The sequence below is a fragment of the Rhinoderma darwinii genome, chromosome 1 (genome assembly GCF_050947455.1).
Source record: "Rhinoderma darwinii isolate aRhiDar2 chromosome 1, aRhiDar2.hap1, whole genome shotgun sequence".
Taxonomy (NCBI): Eukaryota; Metazoa; Chordata; class Amphibia; order Anura; family Rhinodermatidae; genus Rhinoderma; species Rhinoderma darwinii.
In genome coordinates, this window is record NC_134687.1 from 170213546 (window position 1) to 170240757 (window position 27212).

General features: G+C 41.6%; 1 protein-coding gene across 3 annotated transcripts in view; it reads right to left on the minus strand.

The window, feature by feature from the left end:
* The window catches only part of SEC24D (SEC24 homolog D, COPII component), a 153457-nt gene that overhangs the window by 102755 nt on the left and 23490 nt on the right, over window positions 1-27212 (minus strand). Inside the window, exons 1-8 of one of the 3 annotated variants that reach the window (XM_075860587.1) lie at window positions 26626-26673; window positions 26097-26282; window positions 23129-23231; window positions 22912-23054; window positions 16684-16923; window positions 14023-14147; window positions 12746-12857; window positions 12207-12334 (exon numbers count right to left, since the gene is read on the minus strand). In XM_075860587.1, coding sequence (XP_075716702.1) covers window positions 12207-12334; window positions 12746-12857; window positions 14023-14147; window positions 16684-16923; window positions 22912-23054; window positions 23129-23231; window positions 26097-26247 — 1002 coding nt within the window. In that variant the 5' untranslated portion in view covers window positions 26248-26282; window positions 26626-26673. Of the gene's footprint in view, window positions 1-12206; window positions 12335-12745; window positions 12858-14022; window positions 14148-16683; window positions 16924-22911; window positions 23055-23128; window positions 23232-26096; window positions 26283-26556; window positions 26605-26625; window positions 26674-27212 lie in introns of those variants that run through there. The other 2 variants (XM_075860588.1, XM_075860586.1) reach the window with 2 other exon arrangements.

A 27212-nucleotide genomic window follows, 5' to 3' on the forward strand; every position in this document is an offset into this window, starting at 1 on the left:
CGAGCTACTCTATTCACCGTGGGAATGGGGCTAGGGGAGTATTACTTTTCTTATTTTAAGGCCAGATTCACACAAACATGTCCGTTTTGCATCTGCAAAAAAAACGCAGCGTTTTTCCTGCATTGCAGCTCCGTGTGCCATCGGTTTTTAATGTCGGTGTTGGTGGAAAATTATTATTTTTTTTCTCTGCATTTCTACAGCAACTGATGTGTGACTCGTGGACAGCACACCGAAGACATCCATGTGCTCTTCTGTGATTTTCACGCACCCATTGACTTCAATGGCTGCGTGGTGTGCAAAAACTCACCAAAATGGGACATACTGTGGGGAACTAAGGGGGCTTTATTATGGTAAGGGATTGTAACGTCTGTGGTCGATGACCACGAACTCCTTCCATCCGGTCGACGCCCTTCTCTCCAGAGATGTCTGCACATGCGGCCGTCCTGTTCCATAATGACCACCAGGGTGCGCTCGCGAGCTCAGTCCAGACTAGGAGCCAGGTCGCACACAGGTGGGAGATTGAGCTGATTGCTCCCAGAGCACTCTGGATTATAACAAGGGTTGTGCCCCTCCCTCCAATGCCAGAGCCTTGTTGTCATTATCCTAGTATGTCTATGCAAATGGTCTCCTAAGTGTTTTCCAGTTCCCAGTGTTCCCCGTTCCTACTACCTGTAAACTGTATTCCGTGCTATCCTGGTCAAGTGGCGTGTTGAGCTGAAGTCGTGCTGTGTACCACGCCTGTCCTGCTGCTCCACACCTGGCGCCTGCCTGCTGCTTAGTCCCAGCCAAGCCTGTCTTGCTAATGTCTGAGCTACCACAGGTAAACTATACGAACTATAGACCGTGACCTGTGTCCTGTTGGCCAGCTGCCATACCGTAAAGGCGGTATGGCCCAGTGGGTCCATATACCCAACGTGACAGGGATGCACTAAGAGGGCATCCTTTTTATGTTGGGGCACTAAAGAGGCATCCTTAATGTGTCGGGGGATTTAAGGACATTATTACTGTGAAGGGGCACTAAGGGGGCACTCTTACTGTGAGCCATATAAAGAGGGCACGAATAAAGCTTGAGGGGCACAAAGGGTTGCTATTACTGTAATTACAGATTGTGGCACTATCTGTTCTGTTTATCATTGTTATTTTGGGGCACTATCTGTGTGGAAATATTGTTAGAGCACTAGTTTAACCCCTTAAGGACATGGCCATTTTTTGATTTTTCATTTTCGTTTTTCACTCCCTGCCTTCCAAGAGCCATCACTGTTTTATTTTTCAATTAATAGAGTGGTGTTTAGGCTTATTTTTTGCGGGAGGAGTTGTAGTTTCTAGCTGTAGCATTTAAAGTACCATATAATGAACTGGGAAGCTGAAAAAAAATATTTGCGGGCTGAAATTGGAAAAAACAGATTCCTCCACAGTTTTTTAGGTTTCCTTTTTACGGCTGTCACCGTGCGGTAAAAACAACTACTCAACTTTATTCTGTGGCTCAATACGATTACGGTGATACCAAATGTATATAGGTTTTTATATATTTTACTACTTAAAAAAATAAAAAACATTTTGTTAAAAAAAAATATAGTTTTGTTTCACCACATTCTGAGAGCCATGACATTTTTATTTTTCCGTGGATTAAGCGGTGTAAGGGTTTATTTTTTGCGGGACGAGCTGTTGTTTTTATTGGTACATGCAACTTTTTCATCACTTTTTATACAATTTTTCTCGAGAGCTATACATTTTTTATTTTTACGGCGTTCACAGTGCGCGTTAAATAATGGTATAGTGTAATAGTTCAGACTTTTACGGACGCAGCGATACTAATTTTGTTTACTTTTTACATTACTTTAGATGTAAAATGGGTTGTTGTTTTTGAACTTTTAATATTTTTTTTTTCACTCCTAAAAACTTTATTTCACTTTTTTTTTTACAGTTTAATAGTCTCCCTAGGGGACTTGAACCAATACACTGCAATACTAATACTTTTTTTTTACAGTTTAATAGTCTCCCTAGTTTACTTGAACCAGTGTTCAAGATCGTTAGATCGCTGGTACAATACACTGCAATACTAATGTATTGCAGTGTATAATCATTTTTACAGGCTTCTGTTAAGCCCTGCCGTACCGGCACGTCCTGGTGCGTGAAGGGTTTAATACTGAAGGTATTTTAAACCTTAATGACCAAGCAATTTTTTAAGTTTTTCCATTGTCGCATTCAAAGAGCTATTGTTTTTTTATTTTTTCCGTCGACATAGCTGTATAGACTTGTTTTTTGCAGGACAAATTGTATTTTTAATAGCACCATTTTGGGGTACAAATAATTTATTGATTAACTTATTAACTTTTTTTGCGTCTTAAATTTACGCCGTTTACCGTGTGGTATAAATAACATAATATCTTTACTCAGCGGGTCGTTACGATTGTGGTGATACCATACTTATATAGTTTTTTTATGTTTTATTACTTTTACACAATAAAAACACTTTTTTTTTTAAAATTCATTGTTTTTGTGTCACCATATTTTAGGAGCCATAACTTTTTTATTTTTCTGCTGACATAGCGGTATGAGGGCTTTTTTGTTGCGGGACGACTTGTAGTTTTTATTGGTTCATGTGACTTCTTGATCACTTTTTATCAAATTTTTTTTGAAGGCAGGATGAACAGAAAACAGAAAATTCTGGCATTGTTATTTATTTTTATTTTTTTACGGCGTACAACGTGCAGGTGAAATACTGTAATTGTTTTATAGTTGGGGTCGTTAAGACGTGGCGATACCAAATATGTGTAACTTTTTTTTCATAATAAAGCATTTTGTAAGAAGAAAAAGTGGGTTTTTTATTTATTTATCATAAACTTTATTAAACTTTTGTTAACTTTTTTTTAGTCCCACTAGGGGACTTTACTCTGCGATCATTTGATCGCTTTTATAATACACTGCAATACTAGTATTGCAGTGTATTATTGCCTGCCAGTGTAAAACTGACAGGTATCTGTTTGGCCATACTCCTGGCAGTTACTAGAGGCAGTCCTGTTAGGCCCCCGGCTTTGCTAGGCCCTGGCTGCCATAAAAACCATCAGCACCCCACAATCGCATCGCGGGGTGCCGATGGGGTGAGAGAGGGAGCCCCCTCCCTCTAAAACCACAGAGATGCATTGCAATTGACCGCCGCATCTGAGGGGTTAAACATGACCAGAGACCACTGCTATTGGTCTCTGATCTTTGCCCTGAAACCCAAACCTGTTAGCAACAGCCTCGGCTTCAAGAGCAAAGCGCCCGAATCGGGTGAAACATCTTCTAATGAGCTGCCGTGAAGGCGGCGCTTCAGAAGAACTAGCCTAAACGGCCACCATAATAACCCTATACAGCGGTCGTTAAGGGGTGAAGAAGGGAGCAGGACAAGAAGTTTGTGTTCATGGTAGGGAATTTGCTGGAATGGTAAAGCGCTAAAGACATCTGGGCAGAAACGAGTTGTGGTCGGGAGAAGTTAGCAATGGTGCTCTGGGTCGGACGGGGAAAATTGGGAACGTGAACGGAGTCCAATCAGAGAAGACGTCCCCTGCGAATCACAGGATTTAATTGTACTGTATTTATTGAACTGTATTCACAGTATAATACTGTAATGGCCACGGTCGTGGACAGCTGGCATAACTTATTCTCCAGCGGCTGCGACCGCAGACCAGTGAACTCTAGTCAGCATCTCCCCCCTCTGAGACGCTGGCACGCATTACTATTCTTGGCTACTGCTGCTCACTCGTTCCCGGCCTTAAAGGGAAATTCTCCTCCATCCTATCCCAGCATACGAGGAACTACAAAAGGACCGCTGCCCATTCATTCTTTTCCTGAGCAATGTTGTGTCTACCCATGTTTGTACTGCAAATGGTTCCTGAGCTGTATTCCGTATCCTGTATGTCATATCCTGTATCCAGTATTTGTGCCTGACTCAAGTCAAGTATCTGAGACGACTGCATCATCAGTGTTCTGTGTCCGTGCCAAGTCAAGTGTCTGTATCCATGTGCTGTATCCAAGACAAGTCCTGTTATCGAGCACAAGCCTGCTCCCAATAGACCGTCACAAGCCAAGTTTATCACAGTCCGGAACAAGTCTTCTACCAGGTAATCTCATCCTATAGACTATAATTGACTGTTGTTTGATCAGCTGCTTCTCCGTTAAGGCGGAGCAGCCCAGTGGGTCCACATACCCCACAACCGTGACAAATACTCTGCAAAGCGCCAGTGTAGAACTAGAACGTCACCACTGTATGGTGATATTATTGGTTGTATTGATCCTTATGGTAGTTACATGTGGTCATGGTGTGGAGGTATTATTCAGCCCTTAACTGCAGAGTAATAACTGTATTATTGAGAGGAAAACGATCGGACATATAGTGCATTAGTGTTTATGATGGGGAAAATTATTTGTGGGCAGGGCTGATGCATTTACGGATACACGTTCCAGGCACTACAATGCTGATTTTCATTATTAAGTAATATCCAGGGACAGTGTACAGCTGAAAAAGTGTAGCTAAGGCTATCATGTGTTCTAAAAGTGGTCTTATAGCTAGACTGTCTTCAATAGAAAAAAAAAATGGGGGGGGGACGGGAGATATGCCTTTGCACTTGTGCCCCTGATCTTCTGGCACTGGTCTGGTCTCTACCTTTATTTATTTATTTTGTCTGGTCTGAGGTCTGGTAAATGAATGCAATGAAAGTCTTAACTTTTATACGGAGCTGGTTAATGTTCTTGCTCGAAAAGGAGGGTGCATATGAAAGTTTGCTATGGGGCACTGTAATGCCGGGGAGGGAGACAGACAGGTGAGCCCTAATCTACCCGCCACTCAGTCTCTGCCTACTTGCAACGACCCGTCCTAGGCGACGGGGTACAACTGGGTGACGGTCCATACGCTCAGTAAGTGCACGACAGACAAACAGACAAGGGTACACAGAAGCTAGGGAAACGGGGCAGGTGCCCACAGAGACACCGTGAGCAACGAGAGTAGTGAACGAGCGCACGAGGTACAAAACGCTGAGCAGGAGAGTGGTCAGAAAGCCAAGGTCAATAACAAGCAGAGGATCAGTAGTTCAAGCAGCAGCAGCAGAGCCAGGAAACAAGCAGAGCAGAATCACAGGCAAAGGAGGAACAGGAAAGGCAGGTATAAATAGACAGTGGGCGGGAGCTAGCTCCGTCCGGCCAGGCTGTGATAGGCTATCCCACTCCTAAGCCTGCCATCCTGAGTGGTGGAAGATGGAGTCAGTCTCACAGACATAGGAGCAGGTGCAGACTGATTACCCACGGGCGTCGACACAAAAGCTGTGTCCTTTACAGGCACAGCTTTTGTTAGTTATGCCAATTCTCATATCGAAAAGGTCCCCTTTATGGAACGTTTACTTATATAATATTCTATGCACTATCATCATAAATGATAGCTTTTTTCTTTTATCGTTGATCTTTGTGCATTTAAACTGGGCAATTGTCATTAAAGTCGTTCTGAAACAAACATATCATAACAATAATTGCCGTGTAAAAGAGTAACTATAATTTTTTTCAGCATATATCAATAGTAGAAGTGATCATAAAAAATGTAGAAATAAATCTTATTACAGAAAAATGCCTCTTTATACACTTATCAGATTCCACCACACAACCCCCCCCCCCCTTCCTTTTACTGATCACTCACTCTATTCGCTGGTTACAAATTTTCTTTAGTGAGGCAGAGACGAAGACAGATTGTCTGCTCACTGAAGGATCAGGTTACAGATACTGCCCATGGAGAGGCAAGGGAGAGGAGGGAATAGCTGGAGTGTGATAGAGGGAGTCATAGACATACAAAGACGCTGCTACTGTTTCTAATAAGTGTTTTATCTCACCCCAGTAGTGAATGATTCACAGAAACTCTGTTCCTTACTCCTGTATAATGTACCCCATGCTGCTGCTGATTCTGTGTATGTTTGTGAGAGAGAGAGATAGGGAAGCAGGATCTCCCCTTCTGTTTGTGTGCTGTGTATGAGAGCCATCATAGCAGCTAGTCTCTGCCCTCTCTGGAGCGGAGTTCAGGGAAAACTGGCAATTAAATATGGCAAAATTGCTGATAAATACAGGATACAAGTCATATAATGGTCAGATATAGTGTTGTTCCTCATGTACACAACCGACAGCTTATTCTGAAAAGTCGCCTGAAACAACAGTTACACTTTAACCCCTTCCCGACATTTGTCGTAAGTATACGTCATAAAAAGCCAGTGCTTCCGCGAAATGTCATATACTTACAACAAATGGATGGCACCGGCCCAGAAGCTGAGTCGGTGCCATCATCCCCGGATGTCAGCTGTATCTTACAACTGACACCCTGGATCCCCGCCATTAACGCCTTAAATGCAGCGGTCAAAAGCGATCACTGCATTTAAGCTCATCGGCACCCCAGTAATAAAATCGCCAGGGTGTCAGTGGCTGAAATGGAAACTGGAGGTCTAATAGCGGCCTCCCGGTCTTCCTAATACGGAAAACTTCCAGCCCCCGCCTGGAGGCGGGGCCTAAAAAGCTTCCATAGCCGTCTGCAAGATGGCGCCGGCTCAGGAAATGAGCCAGCGTCATCAGCGGTGGAGGTCAGCTGTATGTTACAGAGGACATCCACTTGTAATGGCAGGAATCGGAGCTAGCTCCGATCCCTGCCATTAACCCCTTAGATGCAGAGATCTAAAGTGATCGCTGCATCTTTGTGGTTGTCAGCAGATCGGCAGGTGTTGTATGGCCTCCAGTTTTCCCATGCAACTGACGGCAGCACCCGCAATCGGTCCCTGGGAAATTTTGTTGTAGCAACAAACTTTCCAGTTTGTTGCTACAACAATCTTTCCCTGCGATCACATGATCGGGACCTAAACCAATCAGGTCCCGATCATGTCTCCGGGACCAGAGGAAGGGGTTAACAGTGCGATCCGGTTGTCAGCATTACTCTGAGACACCCGGATTGCGCTTTTAACCCCATAATGACCAGCCTATTTTAAACCTTAATGACCAAGCTATTTTTTACGTTTTTCCATCGTCGCATTCCAAGTGCTATAACTTTTTTATTTTTGCGTCGACATAGCTGTATAAGGTCACGTTTTTTGCGGGACAAGTTGTATTTTTTAATAGCACCATTTTGGGGTACATATAATTTATTGATTAACTTTCATTAACTTTTTTTGGGGGGAAATAGAAAAAAAACAGACATTTCGCCACACTTTTTTTGCGTCCTAAATCTACACCGTTTACCGTGTGGTATAAATAACACAATAACTTTATTCAGCGGGTTGTTACGATTGCAACAATATAAAATTTGTATAGATTTTGTATGTTTTACTACTTTTACACAGTAAAAACAGGTGTTTTTTTGTTTCAAAATTATTATTTTTTGTGTCTCCATATTTGAAGAGCAATAACATTTTTATTTTTCTGACGATGTAGTTGTATGAGGGCTTTTTTTTTGCGGGACGACTTGTAGTTTTTATTGGTAGCATTTTGGAGTAGATACGACTTTTTGATCACTTTTTTTTAAGGCAGGATTCACAGAAAACAGCAATTTTTCCATTGTTTTTTATATTATTTTTTACGGCGTTTACCGTGCGGGTTAAATAATGTAATAGCTTTATAGTTGGGGTCGTTACAGACGCGGCAAACTTTATTAAACTTTTTTTTTACTTTTTTACTAGTCTTACTAGGGGACTTTAATATGCGATCCTCCGATCGCTTTTATAATACACTGCAGTGTATTACTTCCTGTCCGTTTAAAACGGACATGCATCTGCTAGGCCATGCCTCTGGCAAGACCTAGCAGGCATTCACTACAGGCAGACCTGGGGGCCTTTATTAGGCCCCCAGCTGCCATAGAAGACACAGACACTCGAGGATCTTATCGCCGGGTGTCGGTCTGAGAGAGAGGCAGCTCCCTCCCTCTCTCCAAAACAACTCAGATGCGGTGCACGCTATTGAGCGACGCATTTGAGGGGTTAAACGGGTGAGATCGATACTTATATCGATCTCACCAATCCGAGCAGGGATGCCCCCAGCTAGCTCTGGTAGCTGAGAGCAGGGAGATTTAACGGCTCCCTGCTCTGTTTATTTATTCTGATGCAGCGCCGTGAAAAGGCGTATGCATCAGAATAAAGCCCATTAGTGGCCGCCGTGAAAAGGCGTATTGGCGGTTACAAAGGGGTTAACACCCACTGTGAATTTATGTCGGCACTGCACAGAGCCCAGCAAGCACCGACGTGAATTTACAGTGGGCGGTCGGGAAGCAGTGATCAATGATCAATGGTGATCATATTCTCTGTAGTCGAACTAATCGGTTTGGCTGCCAGAGAGCAGGTTGCTGGGGAGCCGGGGACACGGACACCGCCGGTGTCAGAGCGCTCTCCCCAGTGCTATGCAGGCAGAAGCCGGGGTCCGCAGATTCACGTCCTCGCTGCATGGGGTATACGCGGATAGGACGTGAATCTAAAGATTGTTGGCATGAAAGGGTTAAATACTAAATGTACCGAGCAAATTTTAACTGTAACATAAAGTCCAATGTGTCAATAGAAAACATTCTCAGAATCGCTTGGATAGGTAAAAGTATTCAGAAATTATTACTATATAAAGTGAAACATGTCAGATTTAAAAAATGAGGCTCTGTAAGGAAGGTCAAAAGTGGCCAAAGCGGGAAGGGGTTAACTGCAACTGCAAGCATTTAACCCCTTAACGCCGAAGGACGGATATATCCGTCCTCAGCAGCTGCTAGTTCGCGCAGGAGGACGGATATATCCGTCCTGTGATCGCGCGGGTACTGACAGTTTACCCACGCGATCAGCGGCAGGAGCTCGGCTGTTATACACAGCCTGGCTCCTGCTGCAACTGCCGGAATCGAAGCGCGCGCCGATTCCGGCAGTTTAACCCATTAAATGCCGCTGTCAACAGTGACAGCGGCATTTAATGTGTTTGACAGAGGGGGGAACTCCCTCTGTCTCCCGATCGGCGCCCCCGCAAACAAATCGCGGGTCGCCGTCGGGTTTCCATGACAGCCGGGGGTCTAACAAAGACCCCCAGGTCTGTCTTCAGCATCTGCCTGTTAGGCGATGCCAGAGGCATGACCTAACAGGTTGCCTGTCAGTTTTACACTGACAGGCAATAATGCTTTGGTATACGAAGTATACCAAAGCATTATATATGCGATCGGCACATCGCATAGTGAAGTCCCCTGGTGGGACTAAAAAAAAAAAAGTAAAACAGTTAAATAAAGTTTGTGAAAAAAAAAATAAAAAAAATTACAGTCAAAGTCAAATAAAACTACTTTTTTGCCCCAAAAAGTGGTTTTATTTAATAAAACGGTCAAAACAAATCACACATACACATATATGGTATCCCCGCGATCGTAACAACTTGACCAATAAAATCAACACATTAATTAAACCGCCGGATGAACGGCGTCCAAAGAAAACGCAAAAAACAACGGCAAAATTCTCTCTTTTCTCCCATTCCCCCCATAAAAAATAAAATAAAAGTTCATCTATAAGTCCTATGTACCCCAAAATAGTACTAATGAAAACTACACATTGTCCCGCAAAAATCAATCCCACGTACGGCCACATCGACGGAAAAATAAAAAAATTACGCCTCTTGGAACGCGGCGATGCAAAAACAAGTAATTTTTTTCTAAAAGGGTTTTTATTGTGCAGACGGAGGAAAAACATATAAAACCTTTACACATTTGGTATCCCTGTAATCGTGCCGACCCATAGAATAAAGTTAACATGTTATTTACGCTGCATAGTAAACGGCGTAAATTTATAACGTGAAAATTAATGCTGGAATAGCTGCTTATTTTCAATTCTCTCCTAAAATAAAGTTAATAAAAGTTAATCAATATGTTATAAGCATCTAAAAATGGTACAATTACAAAATACAACTCGTCCCGGAAAAAACAAGCCCTTATACGGCTATGTCGACGGAATAAAAAAAGAGTTACGACTCTGGGAATGCGACCGTGGAAAAACAAAAAATAATCCTTGGTCATTAACGTGCAAAATGGCCCGGTCATTAAGGGGTTAATGCGAAGACCTTGTTTACATCACATTTGTGATGTCTGTTTAGCGTGTACACCAGGAAAGCTCCTGACATTAACCAGACAAAGGCCAAAAGAGTGTCCTTTGGCCTCTGTCGGACTGGTATACATCAGTATACCTAATAAAAATGGCGTGGAACAGCGTTGCGTAGTAGTTAAATAAAAAAAACTATATGTTGAAAATATTTGTGTTTTTTTAAAATTGGCATCCGTCACCCGTCTCTGTCAGACTTATACTTCCCTGGGGAAGCTCCAATGACTGAACTGCCCAAAAATATGGACAGTTACCTCATTGGAGCTTCCCCGGCCTGAAGCAGTAGCCACCTACAAATGTGTTTAACAAGTTTCCATGACTGCCCATTCAGCCTGACCTGAGAAATTGCAAACAACCTAGGGTGACTGTGGGGGTGACCCTCTTCTGTGCTCCTGCGCAATCCTCTGCTATTTTGTGCCCCTCTCTCTCTCTCTCTGCAGTTAGGAGTCCAGAGTAGAATTCTTTCTCCCTTCACCTGGCTGCCTACACTGATACCATCTCCTTAGCATAGACAGTTAACACTTAGCATCCTACACAAGACTATACAGCAAAGTGAGCAGAAGAACAGGAATTAGGCTATGTTCACACGCTTAGCAAAAATGTCTGAAAATACGGAGCTGTTTTCAAGGGAAACCGCTCCTGATTTTCAGACGTTTTTTAGCAACTCGCGTTTTTCGCAGCGTTTTTTATGGCTGTTTTTGGAGCCGTTTTTCTATAGAGTCAATGAAAAACAGCTCCAAAAGCGGCTCAAGAAGTGACATGCACTTCTTTTTCGCGGGCCTTTTTTATGCGCCCATTTTTCAAAACGGTCGCGTAAAAAAAGAGAACGCCGTATTTCCCATTGAAATTAATGGGCAGATGTTTGGAGGCTTTCTGCTTCCGATTTTTCGGCCGTTTTTCGACCGTTTATGGCCTGAAAAACGTCCGAAAATAAGCCGTGTGAACATACCCTTAGGAGTAAAGCCAGAAGTGACATGGTTACATGTTGTATTGTCTTAGAAAGCAGAACTTCATGTAACCATTTCACTGCAGGCTTCTGCCCCTAATGCCTGCTCATTGTGCTGTGTAGAATGCTAATGGTTAACTGTCCATGCTGTTAAGATACTCAGGCAGGTTTACTATAGTATGTACCTCTGGTGGTAGCATTCCTATGCCCTCCCCCCTTTTGTATTCTGCTCATCACAGGGAGGGGTGTTGAGAGCTGACATTTCATCACTGGTTTCTTAAGGGGGCATTGGGGATGCAGCTATCACTAACCTCTCTCTGCAAAGTGTTGCCTGTCAGGGAGGTCCTCTTGGTATGTCTTCAAAACCATTGCCGCTTCTGCACACATTTGCAGCCTTTCCACTTGTGATCAGGCTATGATGTGTAATTACTATGAGAAGTCACACATAGACGCGGTCACAGTAATGCTCCTCTTGCTGATTATCGGCCTCTCACTCCTCTTCCAACCCCAATTGTTTATTGCAATACACAAAACAAAAGCTACATAGGGTGTTTGCAGGGAAATCTCCTTGCCTTATCCACATCTCGCCCTGTCTGCAGCAGCGCTATCTCATTGATTGCTTTCGAAACAGTGGCTTTAATTGGATGCAGGAACTTCTGTTTCAATCATGGGATTTTGGGGCCTCCCATTGTAAGAAAAATGTATACCAAATGATATAAGTTTTTTCACAGTGGGAGACTATAGGTGACGTATCCCACTGTATTCCTAAACAGTGGGATATGTCACAGCTTTTCATCGTAAGTAAACGTCGGGAGTGTGAAAAGAGCCTACTAGATATTTGTGTGTAAGTAAATTATCATGAGATATGTCTTTTTCACGTTGTAAGCAAAATAACTTTTGTCCAAAACATAAAGATTTAGAAGCAATAACTTTGTTGGGTTCAGCAGGTTACTGCACGTTTTCAAAGCTTCGTATAACAAATACTATTATTTATGCTTCATTTCACTAAGCTTGATCTAAGCCCAGTCTTTCACATCCTGTAGCAAAAATGTTTTCTATTACTCCTACAACGTCGATAACATTTCGCATTACTGCATGATGAGGTCACACAAATCCAACTTTAATCAATGATTTGAACATATCTGGCAAAAAAATTCTCTTACCTCATTTGAGGGAATCACAGCCAGAGGCTTGATGACAGCGGCAAGTGGAATTTGAGACTGCTTAGCCATGTCGGAGGAGGTAGGGAAACAATATGCTGTACATCTAATGTAACGTGGGCTGGCATTCCCTGCAACATTTAAGACATTTTAATATGACGAATGCATATCCAAATATATTCCCCCAATCCAATGAAATGTTAAGAAAGCATTCAGCATGCAGTATATGCTTGCAACTTTGTCAATTGAGTAGCTCCTTGCAGACAGATCATCAAATCTGTCTGGAGCAAAATTTCAATTCCCAAATTGTTGATTTACTTCTAATATTTAGACATACTATACTTTAATAGGGGCCTGTTCTGGGCAAGCACAGAGAAACATGACCCAGTACTAGAGATGTTAACACTCTTGTATAAACTCAGCTTGTAACGTTTTTCATACCTCTTTTCAGCAAAATGAAAATATCTCAATATTTCAGAGTTAGAGGAATGTTTTTGTTAAATGATATTGTGTATTCCTTTTATTGCTCCTCATATGATTACCTTGGTCCTGTGTAGCACAATCTGTGGTGACAAGTGGAGGAACTTGTCCTCTGACATTAGTGGTATAAACTTGTCCAGCTCTGCTGACCTTATCATTATCAATCACTTGTATCTGTTAAAAAAAAAAACAAAGTTAAAAAATCTTGGTAGCATTAATAATTAAGCAGTAACACATGCGCGGGGAAAAAGGTGGATATGTATTGTTGAAGAGGACCTGTCAGCTCTCCTGACATGTCTGTTTTAGTTTATAATTCTATTCCCCATGAAATAACAATTCCAGAGCATTTTTTCTTTGAACTGTACCTTGTGCCGTCCCTCTATTATTGCTCCTAGAAATATATGAATGCATTGACAGCTGGGTGTTACCAGTTGGGGGTGTGTCCCTACATAGACTGACACTGTCCAATCAATGCTGACAGAGTGAGTGTGTAGAGACACACCCCTTTGACAAGGTAAATGGTAACACCCAGTTGTTAATTTATTCAGAAATTTCTAGGAGGATTAAAGGGGTTTTCCCATCAGAGACATTTATGACATATCCACAGGATATGTCACAAATGTCAGATAGATGTGTGTCCTACCTCTGGGACCCACACCTATCTCTAGAAAGGGGCCCCCTAAACGCTGTTCTAGCTTTTTATACTCACGCTGCCTTCCGGGCACTTACTGAATACATGGTCGGAAGTTATGGAAACAGCGTAACTCTGGGGATTGCAATGCAAACCTCCCTTATGGTTTCTATTCATTTCAATAGAGGGCACAGCCTTGGAGGAAACAACTAGACAAATATAATAACATTTAATGTACTGACAATGCAACAAAAACATTGCTGATTTTGACGTGGAAACCGTGTCGGAATCAGTGGCAAAAAACGCCCGAAAACGCCTCCCATTGATTTAAATCGGAGACATGTTTTTGCGCTGCGGTTTTTAGCCCCTCGCGGTAAAAAAAAAAAGCGGCATGCTCTTTCTTGCCACAGTTCCGCCTCTAACCTCCCATTCAAATTAATGGGAGGCAGAGAAAGCATTTTTCGCAGATTTTTTTGCATGCGGCACTCAATGGCCGTGGCCAAAAAACGCTGCAAAAATCGCGGCAAGAAATTGTATGCAGGTCAAAATCTGCCTCAAAATTCTTGAAGGAATTTTGAGGCAGATTTTTTTGCCTGCAAAAAAACTCTGTGTTAACAGGGACTAAACGGTTTTGAATAAATAACAGGACATAAACTGTAGACTCATCACTACTAATATCTATACAGCAATAAAAACACAATAACTTACTGGGCTTGGTATAGAATCAGGGTCAAGTTTCTTTTGGGGTGGACCAGACATTTGCTGTTGGTTTCCAGGAAATGCACCAGGATAAGGCATTGGTGGTCCCGGTAACTGAGCACCATAGCTGTTTTCTATAATATGAACAATCAAATATCCAATTAATCTCTGTAATTCCTAAGATCATACACATTATTTTCATTATTAATAATTCAGCAATTATCAGGGGAGTAACTAGATTGTGTTGAGCTCCATACCAAACTTTTGAATGTCCCCCCAAGATTTTACCACATCCATGTAAAAAAACACAACTAGTAAAAAAAACAAAACTTAGAGCATGACCTGATATATATGAAGAGAGCATACAGGGGAAAATGGTACCACACAATCAGCCACATAGATAGACAATGCAGGATGGGAGCATGGAGACGTTAAACCCCAGACCAGACCCCAAAATACATTCCAACCCCTAGACCAGACCGCAAAATTAATTCAAACCCCTAAGCAGTCAGCTAAATGATTTCAGACTCTAGATCAGACCCCCAAATATATTCAGACCCCAGACCAGACCCCTAAATTAAGTCAGACCTCAGATCAGACCCTTAAATGTATTCAGATCCCAGACCAGACCCCTAAATTAATCAGATCTGGGACCAGACCACCAAATATATGCAGATCCCAGACCAGACCCCTAAATTAATCAGATCCTGCACCAGACCCCCAAATATTTTCAGATCCCAGACCAGACCCCTAAATTAATCAGTTCCCAGATCAGACATCGAAATGAATTCAGACCCTAGACTAGACCCTTAAATTTAGAAACCAGACCAGACCCCTAAATCAATCACTAGACCCAGAAATGTGTTTAGACCCCAGGACCAGACCCCTAAATCAGCCCCTAGACCAGACCCTTAAATCAGACCTCAGATCAGGCACAAGTCAGACCCCTAAATTAGACCCAGAGGCCAGACCTCTAAATTAATCAGCCCCCAGACCAGACCCCTAAGAATATTCAGACACCAGACCCCTAAATGAATTCAGAATGGCAGACCAGAATCCTAAATGAATCAGACCCCAGACCAGACCACAAAATGAATTCAGACCCCAGACCCCTAAATCAGACACCTAGGCCAGATCTCAAAATTAATTCAAACCCCAGACCGGAGATCTAAATTAATCAGATCCCAGACAAGACCCTAAAATTTATTCTGATCCCAGACAAGACCCCTGAATTAATTTAAATGCCAGACCATAATCCTAAATTAATCAGACTCCCCAAAAATTAATTTAAACCCTAGACCAGAGCCCTAAATTAGAACCCAAACAACACCCCTAAATCAGACCCCACACCAGACCCAAAAATTAATTAAGACCCTATACCAAATCCTAAAAATTCATACCCCAGATCGGACCCCTAAATCAGAGCTCATACCAGACAACAGACCATACCCCTAAATCAGACCTCAGACCCCTAAATCCAACCTTAAACCAGACCCCTAGATTAGACATAAAAAAAATGAACTAAGGCCCCTTTATTTACTTATCCCTCCCCGCTCCAGCTGGCAGGCGTCTGGACCTGGTGTGCCCATTATGGCTTCTTAAAAAAATGTGTCCGTGTGCCAGCAATTGAAATCTACACCTGCAATAAACAGTCATAGATTTGCGTAATTACTTACACCAATTCCCCCCCCCCCCTCCCAATGTGCTTAGTGGTTATCTAGACCAGGGCTTCTCAATCTTTATTTACTGGGGCCTCACCACTCCGACAATGATGATGCCTGGGCCTAGGTGAATGGGAGAAAAGGCTGCAATACCTGTGAATGGCCACTAAATGCGTGTCTACGATTCACAGTGAGCAAGAAGAAATGAAGGGGAAGCAGTACGAGCGCTGCGGCCCCTTCAAAATAGGTGATCGGCGGGGGTCCCGGGAGTCGGACCTTGACCCATCAGAACCAGCTATTGATGGCCTATCCTGAGGATAGGCTATTAATTTTTATTTGATGGAAAACCCCTTTAATCTGTGATCTTGGGCTTTTATATGGTCACTGAACTAAACAACGTATAACTTAGCATAGGGGGGAGTTTATTCCATATCTTATACTGCACTAAATATTGTGCAAGCTGTTGTATCTAACAAGCCACATGTATCCACTATATATATATATATATATATATATATATATACTGTTAATTTTTGGGAAAACAAACTGAATTTTTCAATTCAATTAAATATTGAAGTTTACCTTCAGATATGTGCAAAAAATAAAACTGCGCAGGACTCATCACTGACAGTGTTTTCCTTATATACTATAATTCTGTTTCAATCTCCAGATATTGCAGCATGGACGGCGCCTTATAATATAGGGGATGAGACAAATCGTTGGTCTCCTAGGATCCTTTTTAGAAGCAGTGTGCAGCATAAATACTGAGCAGTCTGCGCTTCATTATCTGTACTGCGCAGAATTAATTTATACGTATAACTGGAGGTACACTTTAAATAAATAAATGACATTAATTTATTAAATAAACAGTCAGTCAGTGTGTGAAGTTTAGGATGTATACATGTGTTCTCCAATGCACTGCATAGTTTATTATTTTGCTGATAATTCTGCATTCTGCAAAAATAAAATTGTATTTACCCCATTCAAATTTAAAATTGATGTTACTTACGATTTTGGGGAGGATATCCAAAATTTGGGGGCTGGCCTGGCATCTGCGATTGAAAAGGAGGGGCATTCATTCCATCTTGCATATTGGCATGAGGTAAGAGAGGCTCAGAATTTAAGCCATTAAAATTGCTAGTCGCTGCTGGAGGTGTGTGGAGGCCAGGTGCCATATGATGTGTCTGGGGAGGAAAACCGCCAAGCATATTTGGGCTAGGAGGCATCTGAGGGTTATTGGATCCAGGACCTGTGTACATATGGTGCAAACAGTTTGTTGTAAAAAAAATGCATGCTATACACTAAATATTAAACAGGGATTTCTTATCACAGACATTCATATACATAGTAGAAGCCAGGTAACCTATCAATATGTTTTTGAAGTGTGAGAGTGGAACCCAGATCAATTTCAGAGTATGGGAGTACGGACCGTAAAATACGGAAAGTAGGACATGCTCCATAATTCCCAACACGGTTCTATGGCACGGACACCTATCCATATCGATACGGAAAGGTGTCCGCGCCCAATAGAACCAAACGGGTCCGTAATTGCTGACCGTGGTAGGGTCCGCAATTACGGAGATTTTTTACGGTCGTGTGCATGGGGCCTAACACCGGAAGAACATACAAACTCCATGCAGATGTTACACCAGGTTGCCAATGTGTTGCCCAAGAGTGAGCTACAATAAGTTTTATAGAGATAATTGCTTGTTCATGAAAATGTCAACATCTTGGAACACAAAAACTAATTGTAAAATAGCTGAAGTTTATCTTCAAGGACTACTAAAATTACAATATTACTTCATCCACTTATATAAAACTCTTGTGCCAATCTCCATTCTAGTGGTTTTTTTATCCCTTTTTGATAGCGAGAATAGTGTATTCTGCAGGGTTATTCTTGCCAATAAGATCTATCAGGATCCATCATATCTGTCATGACTGTCTAAACGCTATTATGAACAAAATACAATAATATTATAATAATTTGTTTACTACAAGCTAACATAAATGTCCTAAAATACCACCTGTACTATAACTGATGGAAAGGAGAGGAATTTATCATTATGAGAGCTATTAGTGGTTAGCACTGTTGCCATGCTGCACTGGGGAAATCCAACCAAGAGTAACGTCTGCAGATAGTTTGTATTTTCTCTTTCGCATTGTACACAGCGCTTATGAGCGTTGTGTATATAGTAGAGGATGCGGAAAGCTGTTTTGTCTACAGGTCCCAATAATCACATGACAGATCACATGATTGCCGGGATTCTGGCCCTGTGTCACAGTTGTTGGGTTTAATGACACCCAGAACAGCTCTATTTTTGACAACTGGAACAATGTCAGAGTTGATTTCTCAGGTACATGGGGCTGCCCAGAAAAGGAAATCTATAGTGTAGTCTAATGATTATGTCCACCAAAGGTTTTCTCCGACCTTTTGGGGGAACATTTTGAGAAAACATAAAAGTTTGCAAAAATGAAATTAGAAATTCTAAAAGTAAAAATGTTATACATCACAATAAAGTTAAAACAATAACAAACGTGAATTTAAATTGTGTTTTAGGGTAGCTTCACAAGATTAAAAAAGGAAGCACACAAATAGGTTGGAAATGTTATACTCACTGAAAGCCTAAAATGAAAAAATATAAGGACTTTGATTTAAATATTAGTACATTAAGTTCTATCTACATATACGTATCTACGTATATCTCAAAAGTCACTTTACTAGCCAAACAGATGTAAAGTTATAACAGTTGCAATGCTATATATGCAAAAATAAAAAACACTATGCTGTTTCTGGTCATTACCCCTTTTAAGTTTTGTCTATTGACGTATTCAAAGTGCTATAACTTTTTTTGTTTTCCGTCTACATAGCTGTATAAGGACTTTTTTTGGGCCGAACAAGTTGTATTTTTTAATAGCCCAATTTTTGGGTCCTTATAATTTATTGATTAACTTTTATTAAAGTGTAGCTTAACGTTTGACAAACTTCTGACATGCCATAGTGAAATGTCAGAAGTTTGGATTGGTGGGGGTCCGAGCACTGAGACCCCCAGCAATCGCTAGAACGAAGCAGCTGAAGCCCTCGTGTGAGCGCTCAGCTGCTTCGTGTCTGTTCGGCTTTTTCCGGAAAGCCGATGTATCGGAGTACGGGCTCATAGACTTTCTATTGAGTCCGTACACCGATACATTTATTTCCGGAAAAAGCCGAACAGACACGAAGCGGCTGAGCGCTCACATGAGCGCTTTAGCTGCTTTACTCTAGCGATTGGTGGGGGTCTCAGTGCTCGGCCCCCCACCAATCCAAACTTCTGACATGTCACTATGACATATCAGTAGTTTGTCAAACGTTTAGCTACAGTTTAAGTTTTTTGGTGGGGTAATAGGAAAAAAAATAATTAAATTTCACCACTTTTTTGTATCTTAAATTTACGCCTTTAACTGTGTGGTATAAATAACATAATAACTTTATTCAGCGGGTCGTTACGATTGCGGCGATACCAAATTTATATAGATTTTTTATGTTTTACTACTACTTTACACAATAAAAACACTTTTTTTCTAAATTATTTGTTTTTTGTGTGACCATATATTTCTGCTGACATAGCTGTATGAGAGCTTGTTTTTGCGGGACGACTTGTAGTTTTTATTGCTACTTTTTTGGAGTACATGTGACTTTTTGATCACTTTTTATCAGATTTTTTTGAAGGCAGGATGAATGGAAAACAGCAATTCTGGCATTGTCTACATTCTAAATTTTTTACGGCGTTCACCGTGTGGGTTAAACAATGCAATTGTTTTATAGTTGGGGTCGTTATGGACACGGCGATACCAAATATCCGTAACTTTTCAACATAATATTTTGTAAGGGGAAAAAGTGGGTTTTAAATTTTTTTTTACTAGGGAATTTATTTCTTACAAACTTTATTAACGTTTTTTTACTTTTTTTTTTTGTCTCACTAGGGGACTTTACTGTTCAATCTTTTGATCGCTTTTATAATACACTGACATACTTCTGTATTGCAGTGTATTATGCCTGTCAGTGTAAAATTGACACGCACCTGTTAGGCCATGCCACTCAGATGCGGCGGTCGCTATTGAGCGCTGCATCTGAGGGGTTAAACATGATCGGAGACCACTGCTATTGATCTTCGATCGATGCCCTGAAGCCCGAGGCTGATAGCAACAGCCTGGGCTACAGGTGCACCCCGCTCGATGCAGGAAACCTTCTGAAACACCGACGTGTAAAGGCGGCGCTTCAGAAGAACTACCCCTAACGGCCGACGTAGAAACACTATATGCCGGCAATAATGGATTAAAGGGGTTGTCCCAGATGAACATATGCCCTTTTAGGATATATGGATGCAATTGAGGGGGAATGGCCCACTTAGGACCCTCCTAAACCAGATAGAAGAACCCTTCAAAGAGCCGTCCCTGCTCTCGCAGATGTAGCGCATCCATGAGCACCTTGTAATAATAATGATAATCTTAACTATAGGCCATAGTAATATTTAAATAAAACTGCATGAACTCGTCACCCAGCCATTATTTGAGCTTTCACAGATATAAAGTGCAGAGTGATGTGACAAGGGTAGCTAGTTGAGGCCATAGCAGAGTAGAGTGGAGTATTTGTTACAAGGTTGTGTGGTAACTATGGTTTTGTGACACTGGTCTCGTTGAAGAGATTGATTTTCAAGGCACATTGGCAAGGCAAAAAGTGTGACTGTAAGAAACAAGTCTGATATCCTGAGACAATGAGTTCCAGCGAATGAGTGCAGCATGGGAGAAGACCTGCAGACTGGAGTAAGAGGATGTAATAAGGGAGGAGAAGAGTCATAGGTCATTGGCTGAGTGAAGAGCACAAGTGGGTTTGTAGATGAGAGCTGTATATACTGTATAATGGTGTAGCATTGTGAAGGGTGTATACTAGTTCACAGGGTGAGAGGGGTCAATAGTAAGCTTTTTGAGAATTGAGGTGACTAAAGCATACTTAGGGAAGATTAAAGGGGTTTAACAGTCTCATAAAATTGGTGGCCTATACTATGGATAAGTCATCAATGTGTGATCGGTCAGGGTTCGACTTTCGACACCCCCTCCGATCAGTTGTTTTGAAGCGGCTACTGCCTCCCCTTAGTTTCTACTGCTCGTACTGTGAATTGTCGACACACTTGTAGCGGCAGTTCACAGTATTACAGCCTTCTCCCATTCACTTCAATGGGATAAGGCTGTAATACTGTGAACCGACGCTACAAGGGTTTTGGCGATTCACTAAATGAGCAGTAGAAATGAATGGGAAGCAGAGCTCATACGACCGCTGCAGATCCTTTAAAACAGCTGATCGGCTGGGGTCCTGTAAGTCGGACCCCGACCGATCACATACAGTGCATTCGGAAAGTCTTCAGACCCTTTACATTTTTTCTTATTTTGTTATGTTGAGGCCTTGTGCTAAAATAAAAAATAAGTTTTCCCACATCATTTTACACTCAATAACCCATAATAACAAAGTAAAAACAGAATGTTAATAATCTTTGCTAATTTATTGATAAGGAAATACTAAAATATTGCATTGACATAAGTATTCAGACCCTTTACTCAGTACTTAGTTGAAGCACCTTTGACAGAAATAAAAGCCTCCAGTCTTCTTGGGTATGATGCCACAAGGTTTGCACGCTTGGATTTGGGGATTTTCTGCCATTCTTCTCTGCAGATCCTCTGAAGCTCTATCAGGCTGGATGGGGACCGTCGGTGGACAGCCATTTTCAGGTCTCTCCAGAGATGTTCGGTTGGGTTCAAGTCAAGGCTCTGGCTGGGCCACTCAAAGACATTCACAGAGTTGTCCTTAAGACACTCCTGTGTTGTCCTGGCTGTGTGCTTAGGGTCATTGTCTTGTTGGAGTGTGAACCTTCGGCCCAGTCTGAGGTTCAGAGCACTCTGGATCAGGTTTTCATTAAGAATATCTCTGTACTTTGCTCCATTCATCTATTCTTCAACGCTGACCAGTCTCCCTGTCCCAGCCGCTAAAAAAACACCCCCAAAGCATGATGCTGCCACCACCATGCTTCACTGTAGGGATGGAATTGGGCATGTGATAAGCAGAGCCTGGTTTCCTCCATAGAGGACGCTTGGAATTGAGGTAAAAAAAGTAAAATCTTGGTTTCATCAGACCACAGAATTTTGTTTCTCAGTCTGAGAGTCCTCCAGGTGGGCTTTCTTGTGTCTTTTACTGAGGAGAGGCTTCTTTCTGACCACTCTGCCATAAAGCCCAGATTGGTGGAGTGCTGCAGTGATGGTTGACCTTCTGGAAGTTTCTCCCATCTGGACACATGATCTTTGGAGCTCAGCCAGACTGACTATTGGGTTCTTGGTCATCTCTCTTACCAAGACCCTTCTCCCCCGATTACTTGGTTTGGTGGGGCAGCCAGCACTAGGAAGAGTCCTGGTTGTTCCAAACTTCTTCCATTTAAGAATTATAAAGGCCACTGTGCTCTTGGGAACTTTCAGTGCAGCAGAGTTTTTTTTGTACCCTTCTCCAGATCTGTACCTCCACACAATCCTGTCTCTGAGCTCTACAGGCAGTTCTTTCTTCCTCATGGCTTGCTATTGGCTCTGATGTACATTGTCAGCTGTGAGAACTTATATAGACTGGGCTCTGTCTATCAAATCATGTCCAATCAAATGAACCCCAATTTAAGGTGTAGAACCATTTCAAAGATGATTTAGAGAAATGGGAGGCCCTCAAATCTAAATTTCAAGTGTCATAGCAAAGGGTCTAAATACTTCTGTCCATGCGAAATTTGCGTTTTTCATTTTTTATAAATTTCCCCCAAAAAATTTAATTCTGTTTTCACTTTGTCATTATGGGGCATTGAGTGCAGAATGATGGGGGAAAACTTGAATTGATTTTTATTTTAGCACAAGGCCTCAACATAACAAAATGTGAAACAAGTGAAAGGGTCTGAAGACTTTCCGAATGCACTGCATTAATAGCCTATTTTGAGGATAGGTTATCAATTTTATGGGACTGGAAAACCCCTTGAAATTTTCTTTACAGCACCCGGCTGCATCTTACGTTAGTGATAGCAGCTGATCGCCTAGGGTTTTAGCAGCCAGAGCCATGGCGATCAACTTCTAGTTGGGACAATACCTTTAAGGCCAAAAATATAACCGTCATTAAAGAGTTTGTAGTCTAAAAAAAATTGAGTACTGTAAAAATATATTTATAGTGACATTAAAACAGAATTACCATATCCTCCTAGTTGCATGTTGTTAAACTGGTTGGTCATCTGCTGAACTGGTGCTGGAGGAGCATTGTTGAAATGTGTTGAAGACTGACCAAAGGACTGGTAGGAAGTAGAGGCATTACTGGTAGCTGGAGGGCCTGGATGCCTGAAAAACACTTAGATGAATATACAGAACTACAGACAGCATGTAACATTTGGATGTAATAATGTCCAAATTACCTTTGAACAAAATCTCCAGGGCTATTTGGTCCATTATATAAGTTATTCTGAGGGGAGTTTAGGGAAACAGGAGATCCAAGTTGTGCACCAGGTTTCAGTCCAGCTACAAAAAACATACAATAATTTAACAAACTACATAACCAGTAGGGACTAGCAGATATGACTGCATCGTGTAGCATGTTTTTTGCCATTATAAGGCTACATTTAAAGAAATGACAGGTGAAAAATGTAAGGAAAATATTTACTATATTGTGTATTATGTTTTACACAAACTAGATTCGGAAAACCTTATCATTGCAAAAATGACATCTGTAAACCCCAATAGAGCCACATAAAATATAGTTGTTTTTGCTCCAGGTGTCTGTATGTACAGTATGTACCGTATTTTTCAGACGATAAGACGCACCTGACTATAAGACGCACCCAGGTTTCAGGCAACAGAAAATAGGAAAAAATTACATATTTTACTCCTTTTACAAAGCAAAAACTATTTGTTAAAAAAAATAATTTGTTGAGTTTCACCACATTCTTATTTTTTTACACTCCTTAAAATGTATGTAACTTTTTTTTTTTTTTACACATTTTATTAGATCGCTGGTACAATACACTGCAATACATGGATGAGTTATGGAAACAGCGTAACTCGCTGAGCTACGCTGTTTCCGTAACTCCCATAGTAGTGAATGGCAGTTACAGAAGCAGCGTAGCATGCTACGCTGTTTCCTTAACTACTATTCAGTTCTATGAGAGTTCCGGAAACAGCGTAGCACAGCGAGTTACATTGTTTCCGTAACTCGACCATGTACGCCATTTTCGGAGCTATCAAGTTCTATGGGAGTTACGTAAAAGCGTAGCTCAGCGACCACTCGTCTGTTTCCATAACTCCCGACCACCTAACCAGGAAGTGGCCGGGAGACAGCGGAGTGAGTAAGCTAGAACGGGGTTTAGGGGGCCCCATTCTAAGGATACGTGCGGGTCCCATAGGTGGGACCCGCATCTATCTGACATTTACTACATATCCTGTGGATATGTCATAAATGTCCTTCATGGGAAGACACCGCCTAAATACATATATACCGTATTTTTCAGACTATAAGACACAGTTTTTAGCAAGAATAAATCTTGCTAAAAAGTCCCTGCATCTTATAGGTGGCAGTCAAGGGACCCGGCAGCGCCGGGCCCCCTGAGCGCTTCTTACTTAACCCCTTCCCGACCCATGATGCGCTGGCACAACATGGAGCAGGGAGGGGATAATATTTGGAGCGGGCTCACGTGACGCACAGACAACGGAGGGGCGCATCTCCATGACTAAGTATGAACGTTTTTGTGTGTGCGTGGTGCGTTTTCTCAGGCCGAATGTGCTGTGGGTTCTAGGTCGGAATATGCTGCGTAGCTTTACGCAGCGTATCCAACCCATTGGAACCCGGCCTAAGGGTATGTTCACACAGGACGGATACACTGCATGAAAGTACACAGTCTATCCACCCTGGACGCCACGGGAAATTCCGGCTGATAAATCACACCAGAATGTGGTGCAGTTTTTTGGGCGGGATGTCTGCTGCAGAAAACAGCAGGTTAAAAAAATTTTTTTTATACTATCCCATAGTAATACTACAGAGGGATTTGGGGAAGCTGAAGGTTTTGGCAGAGAAATGGAAAATGAAGTTTAACGTCGATAAATGTAAGGTTATGCACTTGGGCAAGGAAACAAATTTTACATTTATGCGTTAAATGGTAAAACACTGGGTAAAACTACTACTGAAAAAGATTTGGGGATATTGGTGGACAGTACATTTACCTTTAGCAACCAGTGCCAGGCAACTGCTGCCAAGGCAAATAAAATCATGGGATGCATCAAAGGAGGCATAGATGTTCATGACAAGAACATAGTTTTGCCTCTACACAAGTCAGACCAGACCACACATAGTTGTGTACGATTTTGGGCACCTGTGTATAAGAAGGACATGGCTGAACTAGAACGGGTGCCAAGAAAGGCGACCAAGGTAATTAAGGGAATGGGTGGATTGCAGTACAAAGAAAGGTGATCAAACGTGTGGCTATTCAGTTTAGAAAAAATACGGCTTATGGGCGATCTAATTACAATGTACAAATATATAATTGAATAGTACAGAGATCTTTCTAATGATCTTTTTACACCTAGGCCTGTAACAAGGACAAGCGGGCATCCTCTACGTCTAGAGGGGAAAAGGTTTCACCACCGTCGTAGACGGCAAATCTTTAATGTGGGAGCAGTGAGGCTATGATACTCTCTGCCACAGGATGTTGTGATGGTTGATTCTTTGAACAAGTTAAAGGAGGGCATGGATGCCTTTTTTGAAAAATATAATATTACAGGTTATGAGTTATGAACTTAGATGTGATCGTTTACAGGTGGACCCGCCGACACTGAACCCGTCAGGTCTGCGGGACTGACGGATTCAGTGTAAAACGAGAGATACAGCTGTTCTGTATACAGAATACAGAGCAGCTGTTTCTCCAAAAGTCAAACAATTTTTTTTTAATAAAGATGCATTACAAAGTTACACTAAACACACTGACTAATCTATTTATAAAAAAAACGCCCTCAAAGGTGTACATAGCCTTTAAGACTGTACCATATGCCAGTATTAATAAATGTTCCCCTATGCTCAAATGTGCTTAGTTTATGATGATAATTTAACTGAAGTAAAAGGCATCTTAATTTCTAATTATAATTAATCTCCAGTGCAAAATAAAAAAAATATTATTATCATAATATTTGCCCAGAAATGGCTTGATTACTTGTTACATAGAGATGACCAAGCAGGCACCATTATCACCATCACAGACCAGATGTAATATCAGAGGCGGGCAGGTGTGGCATCAGACTATTTCAGGCATCAGAAAAAATCTAGCCATTACAAGCCATTATCCAATGCCGTTTTATGAGATCTTACGTTCCAAAATGCTTTTTATGATAAATTCTTACCTGACTGCGGTGGGGGAGATGAAATGTTTGTAGCACCAGAATATCCATAAGTCGGGGACATTACATGTGTTCCATAACCTGGTGGAAAACCTCCCAGGCCAGGCTGAGGTTGAGTGTACGGAGGAGAGGCCACATACCCTTGCTGGCTCATTCTTTCATTAGCAACTGCAAAAGCTCTTCTATTCTCTAGAACAAAAATGTAAAACAGTCAGCTGTAAAGAAGAGTATGTAAACAGATAAGTGACATCTTGAATATAACTACTGAGTGTCCTTCATGTAATGACAGACATATCAGACTGATGTGAACTAGCTGGTCAGATAATTCTGCGCTCATCATGTTCTTTGCTCACATATATAGTGACTGAGGATAGGAGTAAAGATAATAAGTAGAAATACAGTGTAACAGCCTCTGCTCTATATTCACTGTACAACCAGCAATTCCAGGAGTAAAGTCTACTACCGATTAGTTTCTGTACTATTCACATAAATCACATTCAATAACTCCTTAAAATAGCAGTGGAGAATGTACCGACGATGTACTGAGAAATCACCCTCTAAATCTAACAGGTTGACTGGTCTAGTGAGTTGGAAGCAAGGCTGTAGATCCCAAACATTTGTTTCTACGTAAGTAAAGGGGAGGGCAGCGTGTGCTCTAGAGGTAGACGTGGCAGATATATGAGCTTTGGACACTCCGGCACTGGAATAGTTTTGCTTGTTTTCCATTTGTCAACAAATTCACCGGTAATGTTGTCAAAGAGAAGGACAGCGCAGAATATAACAAAGGAGGAGGAGGCCTTGTACTGATGAATCACAAGTGCTCAAGTCAGTGCAGCAACAAAGCACAGAAATAAAAATCATACTGAGATGATCTTCAAGGCGAACAAGCTCCACTAATGTGCTACAAAACAAACAAAAAAAGCTTCATTTAACCTCCTAAAGACCAGGCCAATTTTTGAGTTTTTTCATTTATGTTTTTTCCTCCCCGCCTACCATAACTTTTCTATTTCTTCGTCGACATAGCCATATGAGGTCTTGTTTTTTGCGGGACAAGTTGTAGTTTTTCATGGCACCATTCATTGTACCGCAGAATGTACTGGGAATCTGCAAAAAAATTAT